Source organism: Lepidochelys kempii, chromosome 10, assembly GCF_965140285.1.
Source record: "Lepidochelys kempii isolate rLepKem1 chromosome 10, rLepKem1.hap1, whole genome shotgun sequence".
NCBI classification, from domain to species: domain Eukaryota; kingdom Metazoa; phylum Chordata; order Testudines; family Cheloniidae; genus Lepidochelys; species Lepidochelys kempii.
The window spans coordinates 62390633-62415268 of NC_136389.1; the positions used below are offsets into that span (position 1 = coordinate 62390633).

Sequence of the window (24636 nt, forward strand, 5' to 3'; positions counted from 1 at the left end):
AGAGTAGAAACAGCAGCCTGATCTTTCTACACAACAGAAGCAAGCAGTGACCTAGATGATTAGTGAACTAGAGGACAATGGCCACTTTTGAGAGCTCTGGCTGCTTATTGGGAGAAACAGGGCCATCTCCCCAAAGTTCAGTATCCTGGGGTTAACATGGAGGTAGTGGATTCTGCCATTTCCTGTTCTGTTTCACCAGTAATGGACTCCTCCTTTGGCTCAGCTACTGGTTCAGCTGTTGCAAGCTCATCCTCCTTCCACAGACTCTGGAGATGCAGAAAGCTCTCAAATGGAGGTGGCGTCTCCCTCTTAACCAGAATTTGGAGGAGTTAGAATGTGCAGAGGGCATTATTGTTATGGTGTGGCAGCTGACAAGCCAACCTGTTCAGAATAGTGTCCCCAAACCATGACTGATTTTTATAACCTGCACACCATATGACCACAACAGGGAATAAATTGCAATCCATAGTATTAACGTAGTCAAACTACATATCGGAGCACACAGCAAACTGATCTCATCAGAATAAAGATGGTAGACCAGCCTCAACGTGGAAAAATTACATATGAATGTCGTGACTGCAGAATCTTGGAGAGTTCAGAATGTGGAAATATACCTGGCTTATGGACTGGGGAGACCCCATCATCTTACACAATCTTTTGTCCCCACATGGTTCCCTCTATCCTGCCGGCTCTGTGCAAGATACTTTTCTGACAACTTCCCAATGTTCCAACCTACTGTCATCTTCTTGTGGAGAAGGACTGATGACCATCTCCCAATATCTCTTTGGTGGATGGACCACTCTCCCCTGCAGAGTGTTTGGGGGGGCCAGGTAAAGCAGCTCTTCACACTTGTGCGCACACAGAGGCTCTGCCCATTCATGGACCAGGACTCCATTGTGCTGGGTGCTTTACACACAGAACAGAACGATGATGGAGTTATATGAATTTGCAGCATCTCACTGGAGTAATTTAGTTTAGGGTTGTACTCCTAAAATAAGAATTAAAAAGGAAAATGTCCTTTCCTGCTGAAGGTAAGTGTATTTGTGAATTATGAAGGACGTGTAGGCCCCCCCCCCACTGGGACTGTGCTTGCTGACTGTGTCTTCAGGATGCAGCTATGATATGTCATAATTGACATCTAGTCTTTTGTCCTGCTTGTTTGGACTAATGATTGTCTGCAGGCAGTGAAGGGGTTAAATGTGGTTATAATTGGAGCCTGGAGTTCATATGAGCTATCCTGCTGATTTCTGTGCAATAAGCTTTAGCAGCCTGTTGCAGCAGTGACCTCAACCAACTAATCCCTGGGGAAATCAGTTTCATTTTGCTGGGTCATCTTTGTGCCCCTCCAGAGTGCAATCTGTCATGATTTTGGAGCCGGTGCTGACCACAGTTTTCTCCATTTGTATGTGTTCAGTATGTCCAGAAAAACTACAATTAATCAATTATAGTTTCACCTCTTGGCATTTTTACATTCTAGAGCTACACTTCCGGGACCCAATTAAAATTGTAAGCTATGTGAATTGCTGTTAATATGTCTTGTTTGTTTAGAAACTGTACATGCTGTTTTCAAGGTTGTTCCTTAAAGCTTTTACCAAGTCGCTGTTGTGCAGAGTCACGGAAGGTTGACAGACTTAAGGAGCTTCAGTCTTTTGTATGGAAAAGAGCATAGCTGAATTCTCAGTAAGTCTGTTTCTGGAGCATAAAATCTGGAGTGATGAGTTAATAATACCTAGGTCTTACATAGTGGTTTTAATCTGTAGATTGCACACATTTTACAAAGGAGGTTAGCATTATTATCCCCATATTACAGAGGGGGAAACCAAGGCACGAGAAGGAGAAGTGACTTGCCCAAGGTCACCCAACAGGGGTTTGGTGTCCTAAGCAAAGACATGGTGTAATATTTAACACAAACAAAGGGTTTTATGTCTGGCAAGCATTTTACAGACATTCTCTAGGTCAGTGGTCTCCAAACCTTTTGGATCGCGCACCTCCAGGGCCAGCTCTAGGGAAGCACAAAAAAAAAAGAAGAGCTACCGCTGGGTGCAGCCAAAGATGGAGCGGGGCTAGCCGAGCGGCCGCTGGCGTGCCACCGAAGACTCAAAGGTCCGGGAGCACTGCTGCCACTGTGCCAGCAGCGCTCCTCCTTCCGCGCACCCCCGGGACGGTCTTGTGCACCCCCTGGGGTGCGTGCACCCCACTTTGGAGACCACTGCTCTAGATAATCCCAACACATCACTCTGAAGTTGGCCAGTATAATAATGGCCATTTTTTACAGTAGTGAAACTGAGGCATATTTTGTCTTACTTGCATCTCATGCTTATTAAGCATGAAGTACAGCAGAACCTCAGAGTTACAAACACCTCAGGAATGGAGGTTGTTCGTAACTGAAATGTTCCTGTTCTGAACAAAATGTTATAGTTCTTTCAAAAGTTTACAACTGAACATTTACTTAATACAGCTTTGAAGCTTTACTATGCAGAAGAAAAATGCTGCTTTTAACCATCTTAATTTAAATGAAACAGGCACAGAAACAGTTTCCTGACCTTGTCAAATCTTTTTTTAACTTTCCTTTTTTTTAAAGTAGTTTATATTTAATACTGTACTGTACGGTATTTGCTTTTTTTGTTTGTTTGTTATTGTTGTCTCTGCTGCCTGATTGTGTACTTCCAGTTCCAGCTGGGGTTGACCAGTCAGTTCATAACTGTGGTGTTCGTAACTCTGAGGTTCTATTATAGTTAGGGGGAAAATTGTCTTCTGGCTGGTAATACAGGACCTGTTGTCATGACTCAGGGTAACAGGACTTGTTCTCATGACTCAGGGTAAAGTAAAACGCATGTCAGCAGTGGGGAGAACCTGATGCATTGCTTCTGTGAAGGGAAGAGTACTTCAGGTCAGGGCATGCTGGAGCTGGATAGTCAAGATGGTATTCAGGGCAGAGAGAGAACAGTCAAGAATAGACCAGGCTGTGGAAATGCAGCATGTTAACTCTGTAACAGGAGTAGTGGCACAAGTTTTGTGATATGTAAAGGCATACATGGTGGTTTGCACTAATATGTAATTTCTTTATTCATAATGTTGTTCATACAAAAATGCCAATGAATGCTTCAAAGCAACATAGACTCTACTAATAATACTTAGAGCTTACATAGCGTGTACACCTTCAAAGTGTCTTACAAACATTTAGCTAATTAATCCTCACAACAGCCCTTTCAGGGTTGAAAGAATAATTATCCACATTACACCACACCCTTCTGTACATGCAAATACAAGTGAATTATTCATCACTGCAGAGATGTGGATAGAATTCAAAGATGTGGCTCAGAAGCGAAGGAGGTGATTATGGTCAAGTTTGGGGGAGAATGACTGTCAGAAAACTAAGAGACATAAGGAGTAAGAATATGTTTGTTAGAGTGGGATAGGAGTCTTGGGCTATGGATAAGAGGTGAGTTTTGAAATAGTATTTGTGGGGGAATCAGCTAGCTACAGGGGAGGTTTTTGCAGATGATGGTGGCAGCCCCGGGGAAGGACCTGGCCACTTTCCTCAAGAGGCAAGATGAGGGGGCAGTAAGTAAGTCTGCTCTTTGAGGAATATATTTGGTGAATTGGAAAATAAGGAGAGATGAGGCCAAAGAGATGGGGAATATTTTGGCATTAAGGAGACTAGGGAGCCAAATCCAGAAAGCCAGAGGATAACGAACTAACTTAGTGATTGAAGAGAATTGTTATCAAAATACTATGTTCACAAGATTAACAAAGGGCATAATCTTGTTCCCCATACCCAATGTGACAAGTCACTGGAATGCTGAACGAATTTAGAAAAGGAACATTTTAATCTGGTACTGTTTTCGTTAGGTCTAAGAGCTTTAGAAAATTGCTCTTTTTTAAAGAAACGGTTACATTACTTCTACTTGAAAAGCAATTTCTGGCTTGCATAGTTGCCAATTTTTAAAATGGCTTTAACAGGCCTCACACTGCCTGCTGCATAGTATGGGCTCAGTTTCCAAAGACCTTCACAATGGGTGAGCAGCGCTACATGTGTACAGCCTCATTTGCACCTACAAAAATACACAGCGGAGAAAACAAGAAGTTGCATATACAGTTTCCAAAGTGATGCACAAATACAAAATTTTGCAGGTGTAATGGGGCAGACATGGTTTGCACCCCTTGCCGGTTGTGTGTGGCTTTAAAACGTCAATCCTTTATTTATTAATGACACTGCAAAACTAAACTTCCGCTAGTCTTTACATACTGCAATGTATAAGGTAACAGCTTTTTCTTAGCCGTTGGCATGTCCTCCTTTTCTCTATCTAGCACCCACTGAAATCAATGGGAAAGAATCCTTTGGACTTCAGTTGCCCTTGGATTATGCCTATAGTGAGAAGGTGTACAGGCCAACACACTAATCCATGTAGTCTGATGCCTCATTAAGCAGGGTATAAACAACAGGTTTTGTTATTTTGTCATGTATTTTGTTAATTGTTATTATGCATTCTCTCAGTAATACATAGGTGCTCCTTAGCCTCCTAAACATCTTATGCCACGGCATTGTCTTACTCAAGTCCCTGATCACTCTTCCTATTCTTTAGCCTCAATCCTGCATTCTTCTACAACCAGACTTTTCTGTTCAGTGGAAAGTGCCCTGGTCATATGAACATTGTGTAAGATCTCAAGTCCCTGCAGATGAAGTATGTAACCAATTAAAGACTGTTTTACTTTTTAAAACATTTTATTAGAAAATTACTGTAAAACCAAATGTAGATAAATAGAAGGGAGCTAATCCTAAAGTCCTTAATTCAGCATAACTCCTGCTGATTTTAGTGGCAGTTATGCTTCAGTAAGGACGTTAGTATTTAATCCAGGATATTGTTTGCGGGGTTGGGGGGTGGTAACCCCGCAAAATACAAAGATTAAAAAATCCATCTTGTTCTAATTAATGCAGCAAGTCAGATGTGGAGAACTGGTCTCTTTTGAGATACTGCCCATTTTGGGAGCATGGGGGAAGGAGGAAACAAGAAGGTAGAGGTGCCACATTCCTGCAAAGTTAAGGTCTCTCTCCTAGATGCCTTTTTTGGATGTTTTCAGTGCACTCCTCCTGAGGATAACAGTACATTCAACCCAAGCAACACTTTGTTGTCGCCCACTGTAAGTTTAATAAATTGCTTTGTGTGAAGGTCAGAGAAAATTCAATATTATGGAGAATTTTTAATTTGCTATTGATATTAACTACTTGGACAGCTCTGCCACATTGCCGTGGGGAAAAGGACTCAGATTTCCCATGAAAGGAGTTTGAAAGCTTTTACCTGGCTATTTTATTCCAAGAAGAGACCCTAAATTAACACTTTATATGGAAGCAGGAAAGATGTTAATGAAATACTTTTAGGGTTTATGTAGTTATACAGGCATTTGAAGATACCAGAGTTGACTAAGATTTTTTCTTATCAATGAAATCAGTTTTGTGGCTATATTGAGCCTCAGTAAATAACTTCTTGTTTAAAACTCTTTGTCATTTGGAAATCATGATGGGTAGAGTTCATCACAGATGTAAGGCCACTGAAATTAGTAGTGTTACACCAAGGATGCATTTGGCCCTTGATGTTTTGAGAGAGAGAGAGACAAACACACACATAAATTAGCTCAGAAGTATCAGGATCTTCTGAAGAAATATCAAATGGCAAAGAAGCAAATAACTCAGTAGGTATTCCACTCTAACCTCCAATTTGTGTGTGTATATGTGTTAATCATGTTTTTTGAGGGAGAAGAGGGTAGTTATAAATATTCTCCTTTTGCCTCCTCACTTCTTCAGCAAAACTTCAGTGACTAGCTATATTTTAACATCCATTTTAGCATTTTCACTAAGTTTGCAAGTTATTTAAGAAAATTATTTTAACAATTAATGGAATTATTATTATAATACTTAGTACTTACACAGTGCTTTTCATTTTCAAGTCACTGTTCAAACCTGATTTCCTTGCTCTCATCAACCAGGGACCTACATGGTTGATGCTCCTAAATTCAACACGAGCAGAGCTTTTTAGAGCAACCCCATGGGACATAACTGATCTTCAAAAAAAGAAAAGGAGTACTTGTGGCACCTTAGAGACTAACAAATTTATTTGAGCATAAGCTTTCGTGAGCTACAGCTCACTTCATCGGATGCATGTAGCTCATGAAAGTTTATGCTCAAATAAATTGGTTAGTAAGGTGCCACAAGTACTCCTTTTCTTTTTGCGAATACAGACTAACACGGCTGCTACTCTGAAAACTGATCTTCAGTTACTCAGCTTGATAAGGCACTTTGTAAGTATGTATAAGAGAAAAAGAAGATATCTAAGCATTCATGACTATAGGTGCCCAATGCTATAAACAGTTTCTTTATTATGGTTATGTGCTGTCATTGAGTATGCTGCTTGCATTAACTGGGGATGTTGACAGATTGATTCCAGAAAATACGACAGCTTCTTTTAGCACTATGTCGTACCATGGTACTAGCAGGATAAAGGCAGACGTCTGATTGGTCACATCCACACATCGGGCAGGTGCACATATTACGTGCATGTATTTGTGCATGCGCAGTTTTGAAATCTGTGCCTGTGTTTTAACAATGTAAGAGGTGAGCAAATGTCTCTGATTTAAATGGTGTTAACGTTTCTGTGCATTAAATCATATGGATATAATTGGACCTGTGACTGACAGAGCAAGACTTGAAATGTGCTAGAGTTCCAAAACTGACACTAATTTGACTTTTTGTCATTTAAAAAAAATTATCAAAATGTGCTGGCATAAGTTATTTTCTTGGGTTGGTTTACCCGCTGCTATAATTCAATTGTAGGCTGACACATCACTGGGGAATCAAACAGGTTCCTTCTTCTGCCCGTCATAGGCATGACTCTCACTGACGTTAATGGGAATTATTTGTATGTGTTTAAAGGAGAATCTAACCCAAAGTTTTCCTCTGAGTCATAGGCTGTCTCCCTTGTGAACTTGCATCAGGCTAGCTTTCAAGAGTTCTTTGATAAATTAAAACTCACTGTTAAAATGTCCAAAGCAGTTTCAGGTTAGTAAGCATTTCTCTACCACAGATTTGCAGGAGAGAATCTGCAGTAAGAGGAAGAGGTGAAACTAATTGATTAACTAAAAGCTACTTATGGGCCTGGTCTTGTACTGAAGGCATTGGGAGTTTGGAGTGTTCAAGGACTGCAGATTCAGACCCTCCAACAACTATTTACTCTCTGTTTGTTTAAGAACTAGAAGCCTGTTCCATCCTGTTGGTGCCCTTACCAGTGATGTAAGCACCATAAAATATGAAAACAAGAAGCCAACGGTGACCCCTTCAAAATATGGTGGAAGACTCATTAAACCTTTCAGCACAGGAGATGGGAGAAGAAAATAATCCCTTAAGTATTACTCTTCAAACAGCTTCAAAAGCCTCCGTAAATTAAAAATGTGCAATTAATAAAAACCAAAAGATCCTTCTCCAAAAGCCTCCATTAAAAAAGAGCCCTCCAGATCAAAAGACTCGGGCTGTTTTGGATCAAAGGGGAAGCAAGTTCCTAAGCTCGCCTCATTTAATGTGCCCTGCTAGCTATCCTCTCTCCTTTCATCCTGAGAGAGCTTCCCCTGAAGCCCCTCTGCTAATCTCAGCTGTTATAGTATGGCATGAGGAGAGAGGAGGTCTTTCAAGTAGTCAAGGCCTAGGCCAGCTGTAGGTTTATAAGTGATATCAAAATCTCAAATTCTATTCTACCTACGTATTTTTTTCAAGAACGTAATAACTATTTCATTTATTTTGTTGTTCGTGTTACGGCTATGAACCTTAAGGACAGGATGAAGTGATGTAGCCTAGCCATTCAGCCATGGAAAAAACAAACTGTGCTTTGTTGATCACATGGATAAAAACTGTGCTTTGTTGAAATGGATAAAAAAAGACAGCTCTGTGCTTCTCTAGGTCCCACTGAAATAACCACTGACAAGTAGCTATTTAGCATTTGATTGCAGCTAGTTCAAAAATTTGGGCCCCAGGAGGACTTTCTTTTGGTATGTATTTAGCAGACAGGAAGTATATATTCATTGGGCCACTTTAGTGCCATTTTATTCCATACATCTTGACTATCCTAAAACATTCAAACTGTTTGTTTTGGAAATGTTGGTTTCCATACTATCAAGCATCTACTTCTTAATTTGAAAATTCGTTCAGTTTGGGAGCCAGAGCCAGGAGATTTTGTGGTCTACAGGAATAAAAAGGGGGTTGGAAGTCAAGAACTCTGCAGCTGTAATTTCATTGTTGCCTGTGGTTTGCTGTGTGGTCTGAGTTTTTCCATTTGTAAAATAGGATTGTTAACACCTACCTTCCAGGATGGTAGTGAGGATTAACTAGTTAATATTTGTAATATTTGTAGAGAAGGGTGCACATAAATTGTGTGTGCTATTACAGTTGTGCATGCAAATAGTCCAAGTGAGCATCTGCATGCACAGTTTCCATGATTCTGGCCAAGACACGTTAATTGTTCACAGCATTTTCTGAAAGGGTCATAAACTATGAAATAAACTCTAAATATTTTTATTCCTAGCCTGGTTTGTCTTTGCATTGGGCATTCAGGATCTGTGGGCTCTCAGGTTTTGTTTTTGAATATCCGCTCTAGACATTTTGAATCAGTAAAATAAAAGGCATAAAATAATACTCACCAGCAAACCTCAAAATACCTCACAGCAAATCTAGAATGTGAATTTGTTAAACTCTTGTGTTTCTCTGTCTCTCTCTCTCTCTCTCTCTGTGTCTGTGTGTGTGTGTTTAAATGTCTGATAGCAGTGCTGGCAACTGGGACTGGGAGGGGGTATATTATTTATACATATGTCTGAGCATGGAGGTTGCTGTCAGTAATCCTATACTCCTTTCTTTTCCCAGGCTATAGTACTTTCTAAAATTACATCCTTAAAATGCAAAATAGCACAATCTGCCTGTCCCACTGAAGTGTGATACTCTGTTGAACAGAGCTCCATACGGTGATGTATTTCTGTGTCCAAACCAATTAGGCTATAGGTAGCTGCTGCTTTTGCATTGACTTAAAAGGAAGCAGAATTACTTCAATGCTGAGTGCATTTGAAAATCTTACCCTTAGATTTTAGTGAATTTTAGAAACCCAGGTGTAGTAGTAACTACTATTAATAATCTTATTTAAGGGGGGAAAGCCATTAGACTATCCACTCCATCTCCCTGCCAAAGCAGGATTGTTTCCTACAAGCCACTTTCTCATCTCTTGCCCAGTGCAATTTCATTTGTATATTACAAAAATATTTTCTCCATATATTACATTTTAAGCCATACTGTAGCACTCCTGTTTTGCTGTTGGGCTTCAGGTAAGCAGAAAAGTTCTTTAGCATCAGATTGTGCAGTGGTTTTGTAAAGCTGATAAATGTATATTGGGAAGTATGTTGTGAACTCAAGCTTCCAGGGACAAAGGGAGAGTGCTGATCTACTTCTCCGTTTGGCACTCTGATAATAAGATTCCTCATAAATGTTGCTTGTCATCATTGTTGTGGAGGTATCCTGAATTCTATTCAGTTCTGTTCACAGTGTCTGACCTCTGTCATACAATAAATAGAGACTTGTGCTGTTTAATTAGAAGCTTTGTAAAATTGTTATTAAAATTTACCAGTCCAGGCACAAAGTCTGCTTGTCCATCCTTTTACCCAGATTACTGACGATGAAAAATTAATGAAACTAATGACTTATTTTGAACTAAGCCCGATTTGGCCATGATTATCCTTCCCATCTTCCTCCTTATTTTAAAGCAATGTGAGTTGCTACTGCGGAGAGATAAAGAGGCATATAATTTTTCTGTAAACATTTTAATGTTTGGCTGAAATAGTTCTTGTAAATGGTGCCTGTCAAGGACTTTAAAACCATTTGAGCCATATTTAGATCTATTCTGGATGATGTAACAAATCCCTGTCCTGAGGATAAAACTGCTAGGGTGGGAGGAAGAAAAAAGAGGTGGAACACTCAGAGCTGATTTGTGCATCAGTTTAGAGTCTGAAATCCAGGAGACAATTTAAAATGTGATGATAATAATAATCGTGGGCAGGTTTAATGGCGCCTATTTGTATTTTTTCTTAAAAGGGAAAATTCTCTATTCTCCACATGCTGCGGCACTAAGGAACCTGTTCCTCTTCAGAGCTAACAGTGGAGCATAACTGAGACTTCTTTTGATCTCTCAGATGTCTCTAGGCATCTGAAGAAGTGGGGCTTTTCCCCACGAGAGCTCATGCCCAAATAAATCTGTTAGTCTTTACGGTGCCACCGGACTTCTCATTGTTTTTGTAGATGTTAACATTGTTGTTCCAGATTTCCAGTAATGTTTTAGACCTTTGCCACTGTTGCGTCATTAACGTCCAGAAAAGACCATGATATCGTAATTAAATAATCATTTGTAAGGTGCTCTTTAAATGATATCTTCATATGAAACGCTATATTTCAGCACTTTTCGGTATATAATTAGTCTATAGGTATACACGCCTTGTAGTAAGAGAAGCAGATTGAGCTGAAACAAGCTTCTCATGTCAGTTTGTGCTAGCCCTGGGAAACATAAGGAACAGAATGAGACATTTTTATTATGGTGTTCCGTTCCTGGAACTAGAGTTAATGACTTCTGTTATAAATCCATATTATCTGAGATTATAGTTTTGCAAGTGTGTGTGTGTATGTATGTATAATATAGATAGATCTGGTGCCAAGGCTTGACATGTGGGCACCTAATCCAAATCCTGAGAGTTAAAGTTCGTAAAAGATTTATATGTAATAGTTTCAACGTGTCTTTCTTGGGGCGGTAAGTGAACTTAGTCCTGAAGAAAGGTGCTAGGTTGGCAGGTGGAACTGAAGTCCTCTGTTTATCCAGACAATTTGTCCAGCACAGGCAGTAGCAGTTTGAGCTTCCCTGATGTCCTGCCAATCTTCCTGAATCCTGCCCTCCCTCTTTCATCAAGGGGTAACAAGGTAGCTGAGTCTTGACAGATGTTCAGTCTTTGGCCTCTCTCTGACTGTCATCCAGGCTGCTAATTAAGATGGGCATGGTATAGGTACAGCTAGTGGTGGTTTTTGATGGGAGCTCTTGTCTCTAGGAACCAGACTGAAATTTCTTGTATGTCACTCAGCAACCTGCAGATGATAATGACTCTTGATCACTATCACAGAGAAATGAAAGGCTTGTTATCTCATTGCACATCTCCTGAGTTCTCCGGCTGCTGAGGTTGCACCATAAGTTTCATGTTCTAAGAACAGTGAGACATTGTTCTTTCCATACTGTGGAGTGCCGGAGGAATAAAAGGCTACAAGCTGTTCTGCATTTTGGCCCATTTTGACAGAATGTAGGGATTGTCTATGTGAGAGAGAGCCCAGACCATTGTATTTTGGGTTGGGCCACTTGCAAGTCTTTCAAGAACTACAGCCTTCTTTCTACTTTTCCTTTTTCATCCTCAGTAATTAGTTCATCTCATACCATGCCCTGATAAGCAGAGATACAGTCTCTTCCTCCTATGTATACAGCCACTGGTTACGCCTCTGTTTCTGATGGGGGAATGAGGAAAAGAGTAAGTGTCTTTCTCCCTCCTTCTCCTGATGCAAACTCTTGATTTTTTGCCACAGGAAGCCCCATAATGCTGCCTCCCTTATTCACCCAGACTGGAGTGGGTGCACTAGATTTTTTGTTCCTTAGAATGGAAGCAACCTAACAGGTTGGTGGCTGCTAAGCGGGTAGGAATAACTAGTCAAACCACATTTCCCTGGCATCTTCTTTGGGGAAATTGCCTTCTGCACTGAAGGAGGATTTTTGAGGATGGGCAACTCTAGCCAGGAGAGAGGCTCTTTTTCATTGGATTTGGACAGGTGCAACATCTCAAGCAATAGGCCTGCACTACCTATTATCAGATGTTAAGGTGAGTAGTTACACTTTGCCGTGACTTTTCCCTCTGAGCCTGTCAGCTTAATATGACAACGTTGCTGTATTCATTCATGCTTAACACTTTGATAAGCCAGATGCTAAGAACGAACACACACACACACAAAGGTTTGTTTTTACCTTGTTAACCTTTTCTTATTTATTTAAATAATTGTTGCTTTAGTTTTGGCTTCTTTTTGCCAGGATGTGGCCAACCTGCTTTATCACTAACTGTATTCAATATAAATCAGGCCTCGTCTCTCTCAAAGGTGTGATGAAAATAGTCCTTTTAGTATACAACTCTGTGCTGCATGAAATGCACTAGAGCTATGTTCTTATCAGGCGTTTTGGGGATATTTTTGGAGACAGATAAAAGATGGAGAGAAATAGCATGGTCTGTTAATTTAGTATGGTATTCACCATGGTTATTATGGTCTCTGTTTTTTTTTTTTTTTTTTTTTCACTAAAGCCTCACAAGTATAACCTCAGATCTCCTGCATATTGTCAGACTGCTTAAACAAGAATCATTTTGATTGTTTTTTAATTAAACTGATAGATGAAATATTCTTTCATGCCATCTCAGCATGCATTCACTGGTGATTTTGGCAGGCAGCTGGAGGCTGTAAATATTCCATCTGAACACATGCGTGCCTGGTCTTTCATTTAGCATTATTGTACGTCCTGATCTGGGGGATTGAGTTTGGGGACTTGGGAGCAAAGAACTTCTGAATTCTAATTCCAGCTCTGTGAATGACTCTCAATACATTCTTGGGCAAATCATCTATCCTTTCTTTCTCAGTTTTCCCATTTGTAAATTAGAGATAATGCTTACCTAACTTACAGGGATATCTGTCTGAAACCTTATTAGCTATAGTTTGTCCATTACTTTGGAAATATAAAGCTTTGTAGAAGTAATATGTACCTTTTATTGTTACAACACTTTAAAAAAAACTGGCTAGATTGTCGGGCTCAACGGGTAGTGATCAATGGCTCCATGTCTAGTTGGCAGCCGGTATCAAGTGGAGTGCCCCAAGGGTCGGTCCTGGGGCCGGTTTTATTCAATATCTTCATAAATGATCTGGAGGATGGTGTGGATTGCACTCTCAGCAAATTTGCGGATGATACTAAACTGGGAGGAGTGGTAGATACGCTGGAGGGGAGGGATAGGATACAGAAGGACCTAGACCAATTGGAAGATTGGGCCAAAAGGAATCTGATGAGGTTCAATAAGGATAAGTGCAGGGTCCTGCACTTAGGACGGAAGAACCCAATGCACAGCTACAGACTAGGGACCGAATGGCTAGGCAGCAGTTCTACGGTAAAGGACCTAGGGGTGACAGTGGACGAGAAGCTGGATATGAGTCAGCAGTGTGCCCTTGTTGCCAAGAAGGCCAATGGCATTTTGGGATGTATAAGTAGGGGCATAGCGAGCAGATCGAGGGACGTGATCGTTCCCCTCTATTCGACATTGGTGAGGCCTCATCTGGAGTACTGTGTCCAGTTTTGGGCCCCACACTTCAAGAAGGATGTGGATAAATTGGAGAGAGTCCAGCGAAGGGCAACAAAAATGATTAGGGGACTGGAACACATGAGTTATGAGGAGAGGCTGAGGGAGCTGGGATTGTTTAGCCTGCAGAAGAGAAGAATGAGGGGGGATTTGATAGCTGCTTTCAACTACCTGAAAGGGGGTTCCAAAGAGGATGGCTCTAGACTGTTCTCAATGGTAGCAGATGACAGAACGAGGAGTAATGGTCTCAAGTTGCAGTGGGGGAGGTTTAGATTGGATATTAGGAAAAACTTTTTCACTAAGAGGGTGGTGAAACACGGGAATGCGTTACCTAGGGAGGTGGTAGAATCTCCTTCCTTAGAGGTTTTTAAGGTCAGGCTTGACAAAGCCCTGGCTGGGATGATTTAACTGGGAATTGGTCCTGCTTTGAGCGGGGGTTGGACTAGATGACCTTCTGGGGTCCCTTCCAACCCTGATATTCTATGATTCTATGAAAAGGTTTTGATCTTTTTAAACAGTGGTTTTCACAGGCAAAGCTACGTGTTTGTTAGATGTGGAGCTTCTCAAACCAGAGGCTATGGGCAAGGTTCGCTTTGGAAGGGAGAAAAATTAGTAACAGATGGAGATTTAAAAAAAAAAAGAAATTGCCTTACAACAAAGGGAACCTTTTAGCTCTGGAGCTGCTGTTAAATAATCAAGCAAGACTGTTCAAAACACTAATGTCTAGAACAAATGCAGGGAATAGGATTACAGGAAGAATTGTCTTATGGTTGCATAAGAAGAACAGGAGTTAGGAGACCGTCCTTTTGTTTCTGAATATGCTACTCACTTCCCTATCTGTGAAATGGGGACAGTAATCATTACCTAGCTTTGGTAAAGCACTTTGGGAATCTCAGAAAGAAGGTGCCACAATGTGTTATTGAGATAAACAGGATGAAGATCAAGTTAATTTACAGGGTCAAGTACTTTGAAGGAAATCTAATGTCAGAGTAGACTGAAATGGCCGTGTTGATTCTGAATTCCCATCCTGACCAAGCACCAGTTAGCCCAACAAGAAGCTAGATCATCAATAACCTTGTTTTAACCATGTGTATGCACATTATAGGTACTGTTACCATATATGGTGAAAGGGTTGTTGCCAAGTTGGATACACAAAACATAGGTCTACTTTAGCAAACTGCTGGTAATTACCATGTTTTTGTGTTTCAGAGATGAACGGAATCAGTCAATCATTGTAAGTGGGGAATCTGGAGCAGGAAAGACAGTCTCTGCTAAGTATGCCATGAGATACTTTGCCACTGTAAGTGGTTCTGCCAGTGAAGCGAATGTTGAAGAGAAAGTACTGGCTTCCAATCCTATCATGGAGGTAAGGGAGCGGATGCACTATCTTATCCTATATGCTTACTTTCTGCTGCTACTATTGGTAGCTGCTACTATTGGTAGCTACTACAAACAGTGAACAGAAATTCAAGTGATTTTTTTAAGGCATTCAAACATAGGAGTGAAGATAAAATGTATAAGGATTGCCATAATATCATTTCTTCTCTCTCTTTCCCAGAAAGGGCTCTAAATTGAGATGTCTTTTTGTGCACTGTTCAGGAGGAGGTGGGGAGGAGAGAGGATGTGACAAATTCAGTACAGCAAAGTAGCTATATAACACTGATTTTTCAGACTACTAACCAAATGAATGTGGAGGAGAAAGTGGGGGGATACGTGAAATCCACAGAAGGTTTAACACCCATATTTTTTTTCCATAGAATCTTTAAATGATGCCCTTCCAGCGTAATAGTGTTATATTCTACTCCATTTTGCTTTACTGGGAAAAGATTTGGTGTATAGCGGAAAAGTTCAGTTTTATAGGATATAACTCTTGTTGGGAAGACAGAGTGAAAAATTCTATCTATACCTGCATGAAACACTGATTCTTGAGATGATAAAATATAATAGAAAAAAATCACTTTGCAATACTTAGATCTTGTTATAATGTTGAGGATAATCCCCTTCCCTGAACCAGTGCCCCACTAACTAACTATGCTGGACTTCAACCCCATGTTCTTTTGGTACAGAGGCAAGACAGCTGACAATATATTGTGAGACAAACATATAATTTCCCTTTTGCTGCAGGATAACTGTTCTACAGACAGATGTGAGGACAACTTGAAAAACAAGATCTTATGATTTAGCAGAAACAGTTCTTAATGATCATCCTCTCTGTGTTCCCATTTAACTATATTTCTTATTTTGCCAGCAAAATGGTCCTGTAGTTTCAAATTATAGCTGAAGTATTGGTCAGTAAAGGAACTCCAATGAAACATGGGGAAAAAAAACAAATATCAGGGGAATTCCTTAAGAGAAATAACTGCAGAAAACGTGTACGTGCTCTGTATGCCTTAAGAAAGTGGAACTCCATGCTTAGAGCAATTGATGACTCAGTGGATACTTAGTATTCATGTGGTATAGAGTGAAGATGTTGAAGTAGTATGTGTTTTTCAAGCAAATATGATTCCTCATAGGCTCACGGCTAAAATATGTGAAATTACAGAAAAATCACTAACTCTGATGCAAATGATGCCACCTTTTTTTTTCTTTTTCCAGTATTTTTTTAAAATAAACTCTTTTTATTCCTTCTTTCCTCCTTGCTCAAGCACTTCTTGACTCCCCAAAAGCACAGATGGTGCTATAACTGCCCTAGCACAGCTGTGGCACATGTGGTTTTGATGTATTCTCTCGTAAGGTAATTCTGCCTGGTTTGCAGTGCTGTGTGGCATTTCAAAGCAAAGTCTTGTGTCTTAATACCCCTGGGGATACCAAATGCACTCTGTTCCCATTGATTGCTGTTCTTATAATGACTTAAAGAACACAGATTTGCTCTGGGAGTTTTATAATCTGCCTTGATTGAGTCACGCACTGAGGTAGAAATGGAAATGCATTTTGAAATAGAACAGGAAAGAATTAGCTCATAGAGAATGAGAATAATTTTAACCAGTTTCATGCCTCTGGTGCATGTGTGTGTTTGTACCATATTGACAGCCTTACTTCAAAGGGTTGAACTATAGGCTAACACAATCCAGGCTCTAACCAACAATGTTTAGGGGTTTCATAAATCTAGGAGAGTAGTGCATGTGGAAAGGGAGCCAACCATGAAGTGGAGTAAGAAATGGCAGCGGAGGTGAGAGACCTCTTGTGGTTTTCACTGTGTACAAGCATTCTGTTTGCACAATTTAGATTGAAATATGAAGAAATTACTAATGGGTCACCTGAGGTATTTCGCTATTTTACTTGGGCTAAAAACTTAAACCAAGCAATCCTCCTCCAAAAAAAAAATATATATATCAAACTGACCACTAATTAAGTGTGTGATTTAATTTCCAAAGCAATGAAATTTAAAGTGAAGACTAAAATGTGACTCTCCATCTTTAATTATTGTATATACAAATAAAAATTACAGTGCTTTGTTTTTGACTTTCTAATCTGTAAAGGATAGAGTCAAACCTGTGCAGACTGAAATTTGACTTTTAAAACTATTACAGTTGGGTGGAGGATGTCCTCTAGACTCCAGGCAACTTCTGAGTTTTTAAATCTATTATGCCATTGCTGGGAATGTAGTTTGGATTTTTTTTTTTTTTTAATCTGCAGTTGCATTTAAGTAGGATACAGAGTAGCAAAAACAGCATTTTGAATTCTGCGGTTGCAGAACTGGCAAAAAAATTAATTCCTAATTGTATGGTTAATTTGAAACAGGAAAGAAGTCAGCAGTTGCCAAATGAAAAGGTAGTGAATGGGAACAGGAATGCTATTTTATTTTCGTGCTTCTAAACTGGCATTCTAAGCAACAGAGCTTTGGCAACTATAATTATTTATGACAAAATACTTCTGACACTGTCCTTTTTTGCTTTTATTTACTAAGTTCTCCATAATGACAGCTGATCAATTAAATAATGTGCATTGCTAGTGACCTTTTAAATGCTTATTATTTTGTAATCAATAACTATAATCCTATGTAAATATGTAATTATTGACTTTTTAAAATATGTACTATTTATATAACCTGACACAGTTCTGGAAGAGCTATTATCATTCATTTACGATATAAGTAAAAGGTATGGTTGGACAATTTCTAAAACTGACTCTGGTCACTACTATATTTATGATTCTAATGACTTTTCAAAATTATGTTTTTTTAAAAATGTCTGTTTTTGAAGTACAAATTTTATACATATAAAACCCTAGGGCATTAGAGTACATGAAGGAGGAATTAATTATTTCTGAGGGCTAAGCTGCCACTGCAGAGCAGTAATAGTTTTCTTGATAAAATAATAGTAATACATAATTATTCACAAAGCAGCAACACGTGTTACAATAGGAGCAATTTTTAATCATTTGAATGCTGATAACCCTAAATGTCAATCGCGGCCAGATTTTTAGAATTGTGAAGGTGTGCATTATTTGCTGCTAATATTATTATTTGTATTACTTGTAACCTTTGTGGTAACTGCAAATGCAAATAACCACATAGACTCCATTTGCTCATCTGTGTGTGCTACCGCTATCATTGCGTACTCCTTTCTAGAACTCCTAGCTCCTGGTTACTGTGCAGCACACCTGCTCGTGCTCAGTGAGTTTTGGTCTGTTGCTTGCAGAGTTCAAAACCTAAAACAGTTCAACGGTTGCTATTTGGTCACAGTTTTTCTTGTTTTCACCACTTCTTATTTCAGCACAAAGCTTCTACAGAGTGGCTGCATGAACCAGAAGAGTAGGACATACCTGTACTGTAGCTTTACATTCCATAGTTATGATATAGTTGAGTATTATATTGCATCCTGCTATTATTACATACTTTTCATCTTAAATGCAATAAAATTTCAGAAGAATGATATGCGGTCTAAAGGTAATTACTCCATATGATGTTTCTGCACAGACCTTTGCTAAAAGCAGGTGACCCTAGTAATTTATAAATGGTTAACTGCTGCATAATGAGTAATGTACTTGGTTCCTATGGGAAAGAAGAAAGTGTTTGCCTCTGTCTCAGCATAATCTGAATTATACATCTCAACGTTTCATTTAGATGAATTGACATTCTATTAAGAATTCCCCTCTTGTCTTACAACAGTGAAGCTGTTAATTGTAAAAGCAATAAGGTTGTAATAAAAATCAGAAATGGAATAAGACTATTCTGGACCCAGAACCATCAATAACTTCAGGCCTCCTATGCATGCTGTCTGAGATGGAGTCACACACTGCAAAACACTGTCCTTGTGCCCATCCTTTCCACCTTCTCTCTTCAGGTTATAATGTGATATGACTTGAGGTTTTGAGATGGGCAACTATGGACCAGATATACCTCCCCTACCTCAGGTCCTGAACTAGCAATAAGTGCCACAAGCCACAATCAGCTATGTGTCATGCCACTAGCTGTTAGCTGATTCACTACTGAATAAGATAGATATCCCTCTGACTATTGGTTTCACTTCCTAAAGAACCTTAATCTTCTCCTCGTAAAAAGAGCCCAGTGATTTTAACTTAGATCATGACAGATTATTATTTTCTTTGCAAAATGACTATTGCTATTACCTTTTGTCTCTTCCAGTAATCAGACTTAACCCCATCACCACAAAACAGAATCCCAATACATCTTGGAAACTGTCTTTTACTCCATCATAGCTATCTAAAAATTTCTTAACAGTGTAATAGAAACATGAAAATGCATATGGAGGTGCTTCCATATATCATGACTCAGTGTAGATGCCAGATGATATTACTCTGTTTGTCTTTGTTTGATACACTTCTTTCTGAAGAATTAAAACTGCCCAGCTTGTCTGGTCTGACTGTTGATCTATGCAGTATTATCTCTCTGTGTGTATAATAGCACTTTACTAGGAGTGACTGCTGTAGTTAAGGTTGAAAATCAGTTTCTTATAAACCTAGTTTTCCACATACTCATAACTTTCTGAAAAAAGATCACCTGTCAGCTGAGATGATTTTTTACACACACGTATATAAGCACCCTACCCAAGCACACGCATGACCAGGAGCATCTATAATTTGGATGTATTTCTGAATAAGTAAATGGCTCTTTAAAGCGAGCTCAGGCATTTTCTGAAGACAACCCCAGTGAGGAAATACACCTTTATAAACCAGAGGCCCTATCCTACAAACCTACTTCACATAATTCTCTTTTGCACAAATAGTCCAAGAAGTAGCAGTCTTTGAAGAGTGAAATTGTAATTTGAGGATTTATAAAGATTCATAAAATGTACTGTACTATCCAAGAAATAGTGTATGTTTTTTATTAAACCTTTCTTTGATCCTTAGGAGTATTGCATATATTATATTCTGGAATGTGGAACCTATTCCTGCGGTTTGTTCTCTCAGAGTGCTAACTAGTCCTAGTACGTGAAATTCACCCACAAAGTAAATATGCTGTAAGAGCATGTCTGGGGCACTAATTTTTTGGAAGTGTAACTGATTATAGATTATTTATTATGTATTATTAACTATGCAAAATATAGGTTGTTGGCTGGGTCATAGGATTATTTTAGGCAGAACTGCAGTGATGGCCAAAGTTAGAGATGCTGTACATATTGTTTTCACTTATGGTCTTCATAAGCCCTTGAAAAGGCTTTGTGATAATGCACTTTTTTGTAAATTTTATTCAACTAAAAACATTCCAAATCCTTGGAGAGTTATCAGGATTATTTTTTGAGTTGGAAAATCCAACTGTGAAGGTGAAAGCATTACTGTGTTGGCCAACCCCATATATTAGTAGGGTGACCAGATGAAACGGACAAAATATCGGGATACATGGGGGAAGCAAAAAAAAACCCAAAAACCAAAAGCGGCCAGAGCCGAGTTGCCAAAGCAAAAAACAATATCAGGACAAATGGCATCCCGACCATGCATCGGTTGGGACATGGGACAAAGAACTAAAATTTGGGACAGTTCCAATTTTATCAGGATGTCTGGTTACCCTATACATTAGTGTTAATGGAATAGCCCTGCTATAAGTTTTCTATAACCTAGGAAGTTGCTTCCCTAGTAAGACAGAAGAATTCACTATTAAGTTCTTGCTAATTTTGGAAACACAGTTGTGTGCCATGTAGGAGAACAGACAGGTAAGAGAATTTCCATGAGCTATTAAACCTGTATGTATTTTTCCCCTAGTCCATCGGAAATGCCAAAACCACAAGGAATGACAACAGTAGCCGTTTTGGGAAGTACATTGAAATTGGTTTTGATAAGCGGTACCGAATCATTGGTGCTAACATGAGAACTTACCTCTTAGAAAAATCAAGAGTGGTATTTCAGGTAATACAATCCTCTTATTGTGTGTGTTTATGTGATTATATCAAAAATCCTACTGCCAGCTAGCGTGAGGCATCTCTCATTTCTAGGGGGCCTCCAGTGTCTTGCAGCTGTAATATAACACCAAGAGAGGAGCGAGAGAGAGCTTTTAGGCATATTAATCAATTATGCTTGTAAATCTATATACATCGCAATAAGAATATACTGTATATCTAAGGGTTAAACATCTTCAACATAATAGTGGACATCAGAGTACGTGTACTACAATATTTTACAGTTGTGTCTCAAAACACAACAAAAACTGCACATGCATGGGGAAAATCTCTGTTGATATTCATAAAGCTGCCACCTTATCCTCTTTTAAATCCCTCCCTTAAAACTGACTTCTGTCATGATACCTACAAATCACTACCATCTGGCATTGATTATGACAATCTGTGACTTCTGTTTTTCTGCTGAAGTTGTTTGCTTTATTACCTCATCCTCCCAACTCATCCCTGTTCCCTTTGCCTGTTTTTGTCCACCTGTTTTGTCCTGTCTGTCATGCAGACTGTGAGATCCTGGGGATAGAACTGTTATCTTTGTTACATTTCTGTCTAATCCAATGGGCCTTGATCATTGATTGGGATTCTTAAATTCTACTGTAATAGAAATAATAAATAACAGTTTACAATAGTGCCACTGCATTGTTTGGGCTATTATTGAAGAACACTGTAGCATTTTGTAAATATGTTTGGTTCAGCCCAAGAGAAGTCTTTCTTTTGAAGCTCTAAAGCTAAGAGTATCTTAGTTTATAATGGTGGTATTGGCACAAAAAGTTTGGGCATCATGAGTGCAAATAACTTTCTCTCAGCGTTCCTTTCACTAGAATACTGAAAACTCTGAGGCAAGGTTATTTAGTTATCTTACGCAATTGTAAAGTTGTTAAGTATGACCACTTTACACACCCACAAAATGGGATGTCTGTGTTTTAATAGTAGTCACAAACCTAAAAAGTGAAATCCTGCAGCTTTAATTTTTCTGCATAAATATTGCTGTTGGAAGTGGATTACACAAGAAACAAATGATAGAGGTTGATTTACTTTTTTCATTTTCGTTGTGGCTTTCTCTGAGTTCCTAATTGCTATAGAATATATTAAATCTAGAAGTTCTGTCCTTCTGACAGATATTTCTATCAGTTGTTAAATTCTGAAATGTAATTGCTTCTTTTTTTCTTAAAGGCAGAAGAGGAGAGAAATTATCACATTTTCTACCAGCTCTGTGCCTCTGCAGCATTACCTGAGTTTAAAACACTGCGATTAGGTATGAAATTCACATCCAATGTACTGTGCAATCAGAATGTACAAAGTATTATCTCTAAGCTGTCCAAGTGATGGGTCTAAAAGAAGAATCACTGTCTTTTACATTCTTATTAATCCTGAGCTGCTTACAGCTAACAAAAAGAAGTAAATAGACATTTTATTTCTAAAAAAGCAAACTTGCAGATTTATATAGTCCGTGTAAGCTAATATACACTAATGACAAGCATCAGTACAGTACATAGATATGAACCAGCGTGTGGAATATTTTCTCAGGGGCAGTGATGCACCTCCTATCTCTTGACTCATTTAAAACTGACCTAGTCAAGACACAGAACCGTAACTGTAATAGTCCTTCTTGGCCCAGGGTTGGGCTAGGTAATCTAATAGGTCTCTTCCTGTAGCTCCATCTCCCCAGAGAATTTTTGAAGTTTTCAGTGTCAACACAAGTGTCTGGAAAGCTTGTACAACACTTTGTGTCCACGCTTATGTACTTCTAGTGTTTCGTAAGTGTTAACTAATAACCAGTGTGATTGGTCCAGCTCTGAGCAAGTCTTGGGAATGCCTTCACTACACCGGTTCAATTCAAACCATTTCAGTGCTGCTGCAGATGAAAGCACAGGCACTGTAACTGCTATGGGATAGCCAGTCCCACTGCTTCATCCTACAATGTATTTTCCCCTTCAGTGTACTCAGATTTCCACCCACCACCACTCAGCCTACAGCAGATAAGATGGCTGCTGAGATGGAGAAGTGGATGATTTCTGCTCAGCTGATTTCCTGGTATCCCTCACAAATAATAAGCAGAATGTACAAAATCAAGCAGCAGAAGCTTTGTTTGTTTTTTTAAAATTAGTTTTATAGCATTAGAAACATATATTTTATAATCATTAATGTTTTAAAGCTATTTTATTTTCTCACCTTTTCCCCTCTCCCTTGTGGGGCACTGAACAGCCCCAGAAGGGACAACTGCCGTAAATGTTGCAGGAGGGAACTGATCTGTTCTGGCTAAAGAAGTGATCCAGAGGACCCCTTTCCCAGCCCTTACTAGATGACAAGGGCAAAAACAGGAGAAGATGGAAACTGTTATTGTCTTTAATATTTTCAAATACACTAAAATCTTTAACAAAACTACACCCACAGCATCCTTGAGCACAATCGGTTCAAGAAGTTGCAGCGCTCACTGGAGTGGATGCCAGGTGCTATGTCCACAGTCAGTTGGAGGGCTTAGCATAGTGTGAACGCATCAGTCCCCAGACGGAACCAACGACAAACATACTCTGGACTACACCATTGCGCCTAGAAACCAAGGCAATGGAAAAACTACATGCACAATCAATTTTAAAATACATGTGCACCAAGTTGCAGGGGAGGAGGTTTAGGTTGGATATTAGGAAAAACTTTTTCACTAGGAGGGTGGTGAAGCACTGGAATGCGTTACCTAGGGAGGTGGTAGAATCTCCTTCCTTAGAGGTTTTTAAGGTCAGGCTTGACAAAGCCCTGGCTGGGATGATTTAACTGGGAATTGGTCCTGCTTCGAGCAGGGGGTTGGACTAGATGACCTTCTGGGGTCCCTTCCAACCCTGATATTCTATGATTCTATAACATTAGAACCCTACTGTCAACTGTGCACCTATTCTTGGGTGGCTGGCTGAGACTTGCAGGATAATTGTTTCCATGCACGTGTATGTCATGGTCTGAAGACATGCTGTGTAGGAGACATGCTGTTTATGGACTGTTGCGACAATTGATGGGACAGTGAAAGAGTTTATAACACCTTCAACTTTTTTTGACCTTGAGATCAATACAACAGGCTCTGTAGCACTCACTTCCAGAGACTGTGCTGATTAGTATGGACACAGCGAACCTACTGCAGGAGCAAATGGCTTTAGAAACATTTAGATGCAGCATTAAACCTGAAAGAGAGCAGTTCACTAATGCAGATGGCCCAGAGGAGTCAATGATTCAAATATACTGAAATATATTTCAAACCATGGGTTCTGCCATTCAGGTTAAGAAGCTGAAGAGAGCTTTACCTGTTACACAGTTTAACACAGAGATGTTTGCAGTTGTGTGGTTTCTACTTTAGTGTGTGTAAAAATTGTTGTTCTTTCTTGTAGGGAATGCAAATTACTTTCACTATACGAAGCAAGGGGGTAGTCCAGTGATTGACGGCATTGATGATGCTAAGGAAATGGTACACACCAGACAGGCCTGCACTTTGCTAGGTAATTCTGCTATTATGCTGGAGAAGCATGGGCCTAGTTCAGACTTTGGAATCAAAGCTGTTTTTATATAGTCTATATTTTAGTTCATTCTTTCTGTATTGTATTTAAAATAGAGAGAGAGACTTCGATAACCTTTGGGATTTAGATACTTTTAAAGTACAATATCATCAAATTTTTAGTGCAGGGAAGAAGAAACATTATTAAAGCAATAATAAATGCTAGATTTCCATGGCGCAGTGTATAAGATTTTGAGGGTTTTGTAAAACTTTGTCTAAGCAGCAACACAGGCAGTTCATTAAAATATTTAGTAGTTTGCTAAAGTGAATCTTTCTTGCATCGGATTATAATGTCATGTGATAAAATATAGTAAT

The 24636-nt window shown here is 39.3% G+C and overlaps 1 protein-coding gene across 5 annotated transcripts in view; it reads left to right on the plus strand.

Annotated features, from left to right (window-relative positions):
• Positions 1 to 24636, plus strand: part of MYO5A (myosin VA) — a 218794-nt gene that overhangs the window by 115996 nt on the left and 78162 nt on the right. For 4 of the 5 annotated variants that reach the window (XM_073303845.2, XM_073303846.2, XM_073303843.2 and 1 more), the window contains 4 exons: positions 14647 to 14803; positions 20599 to 20742; positions 21960 to 22041; positions 24158 to 24265. In XM_073303845.2, coding sequence (XP_073159946.1) covers positions 14647 to 14803; positions 20599 to 20742; positions 21960 to 22041; positions 24158 to 24265 — 491 coding nt within the window. The remainder of the gene's footprint in view (positions 1 to 14646; positions 14804 to 20598; positions 20743 to 21959; positions 22042 to 24157; positions 24266 to 24636) is intronic. The other variant, XM_073303848.2, reaches the window with a different exon arrangement.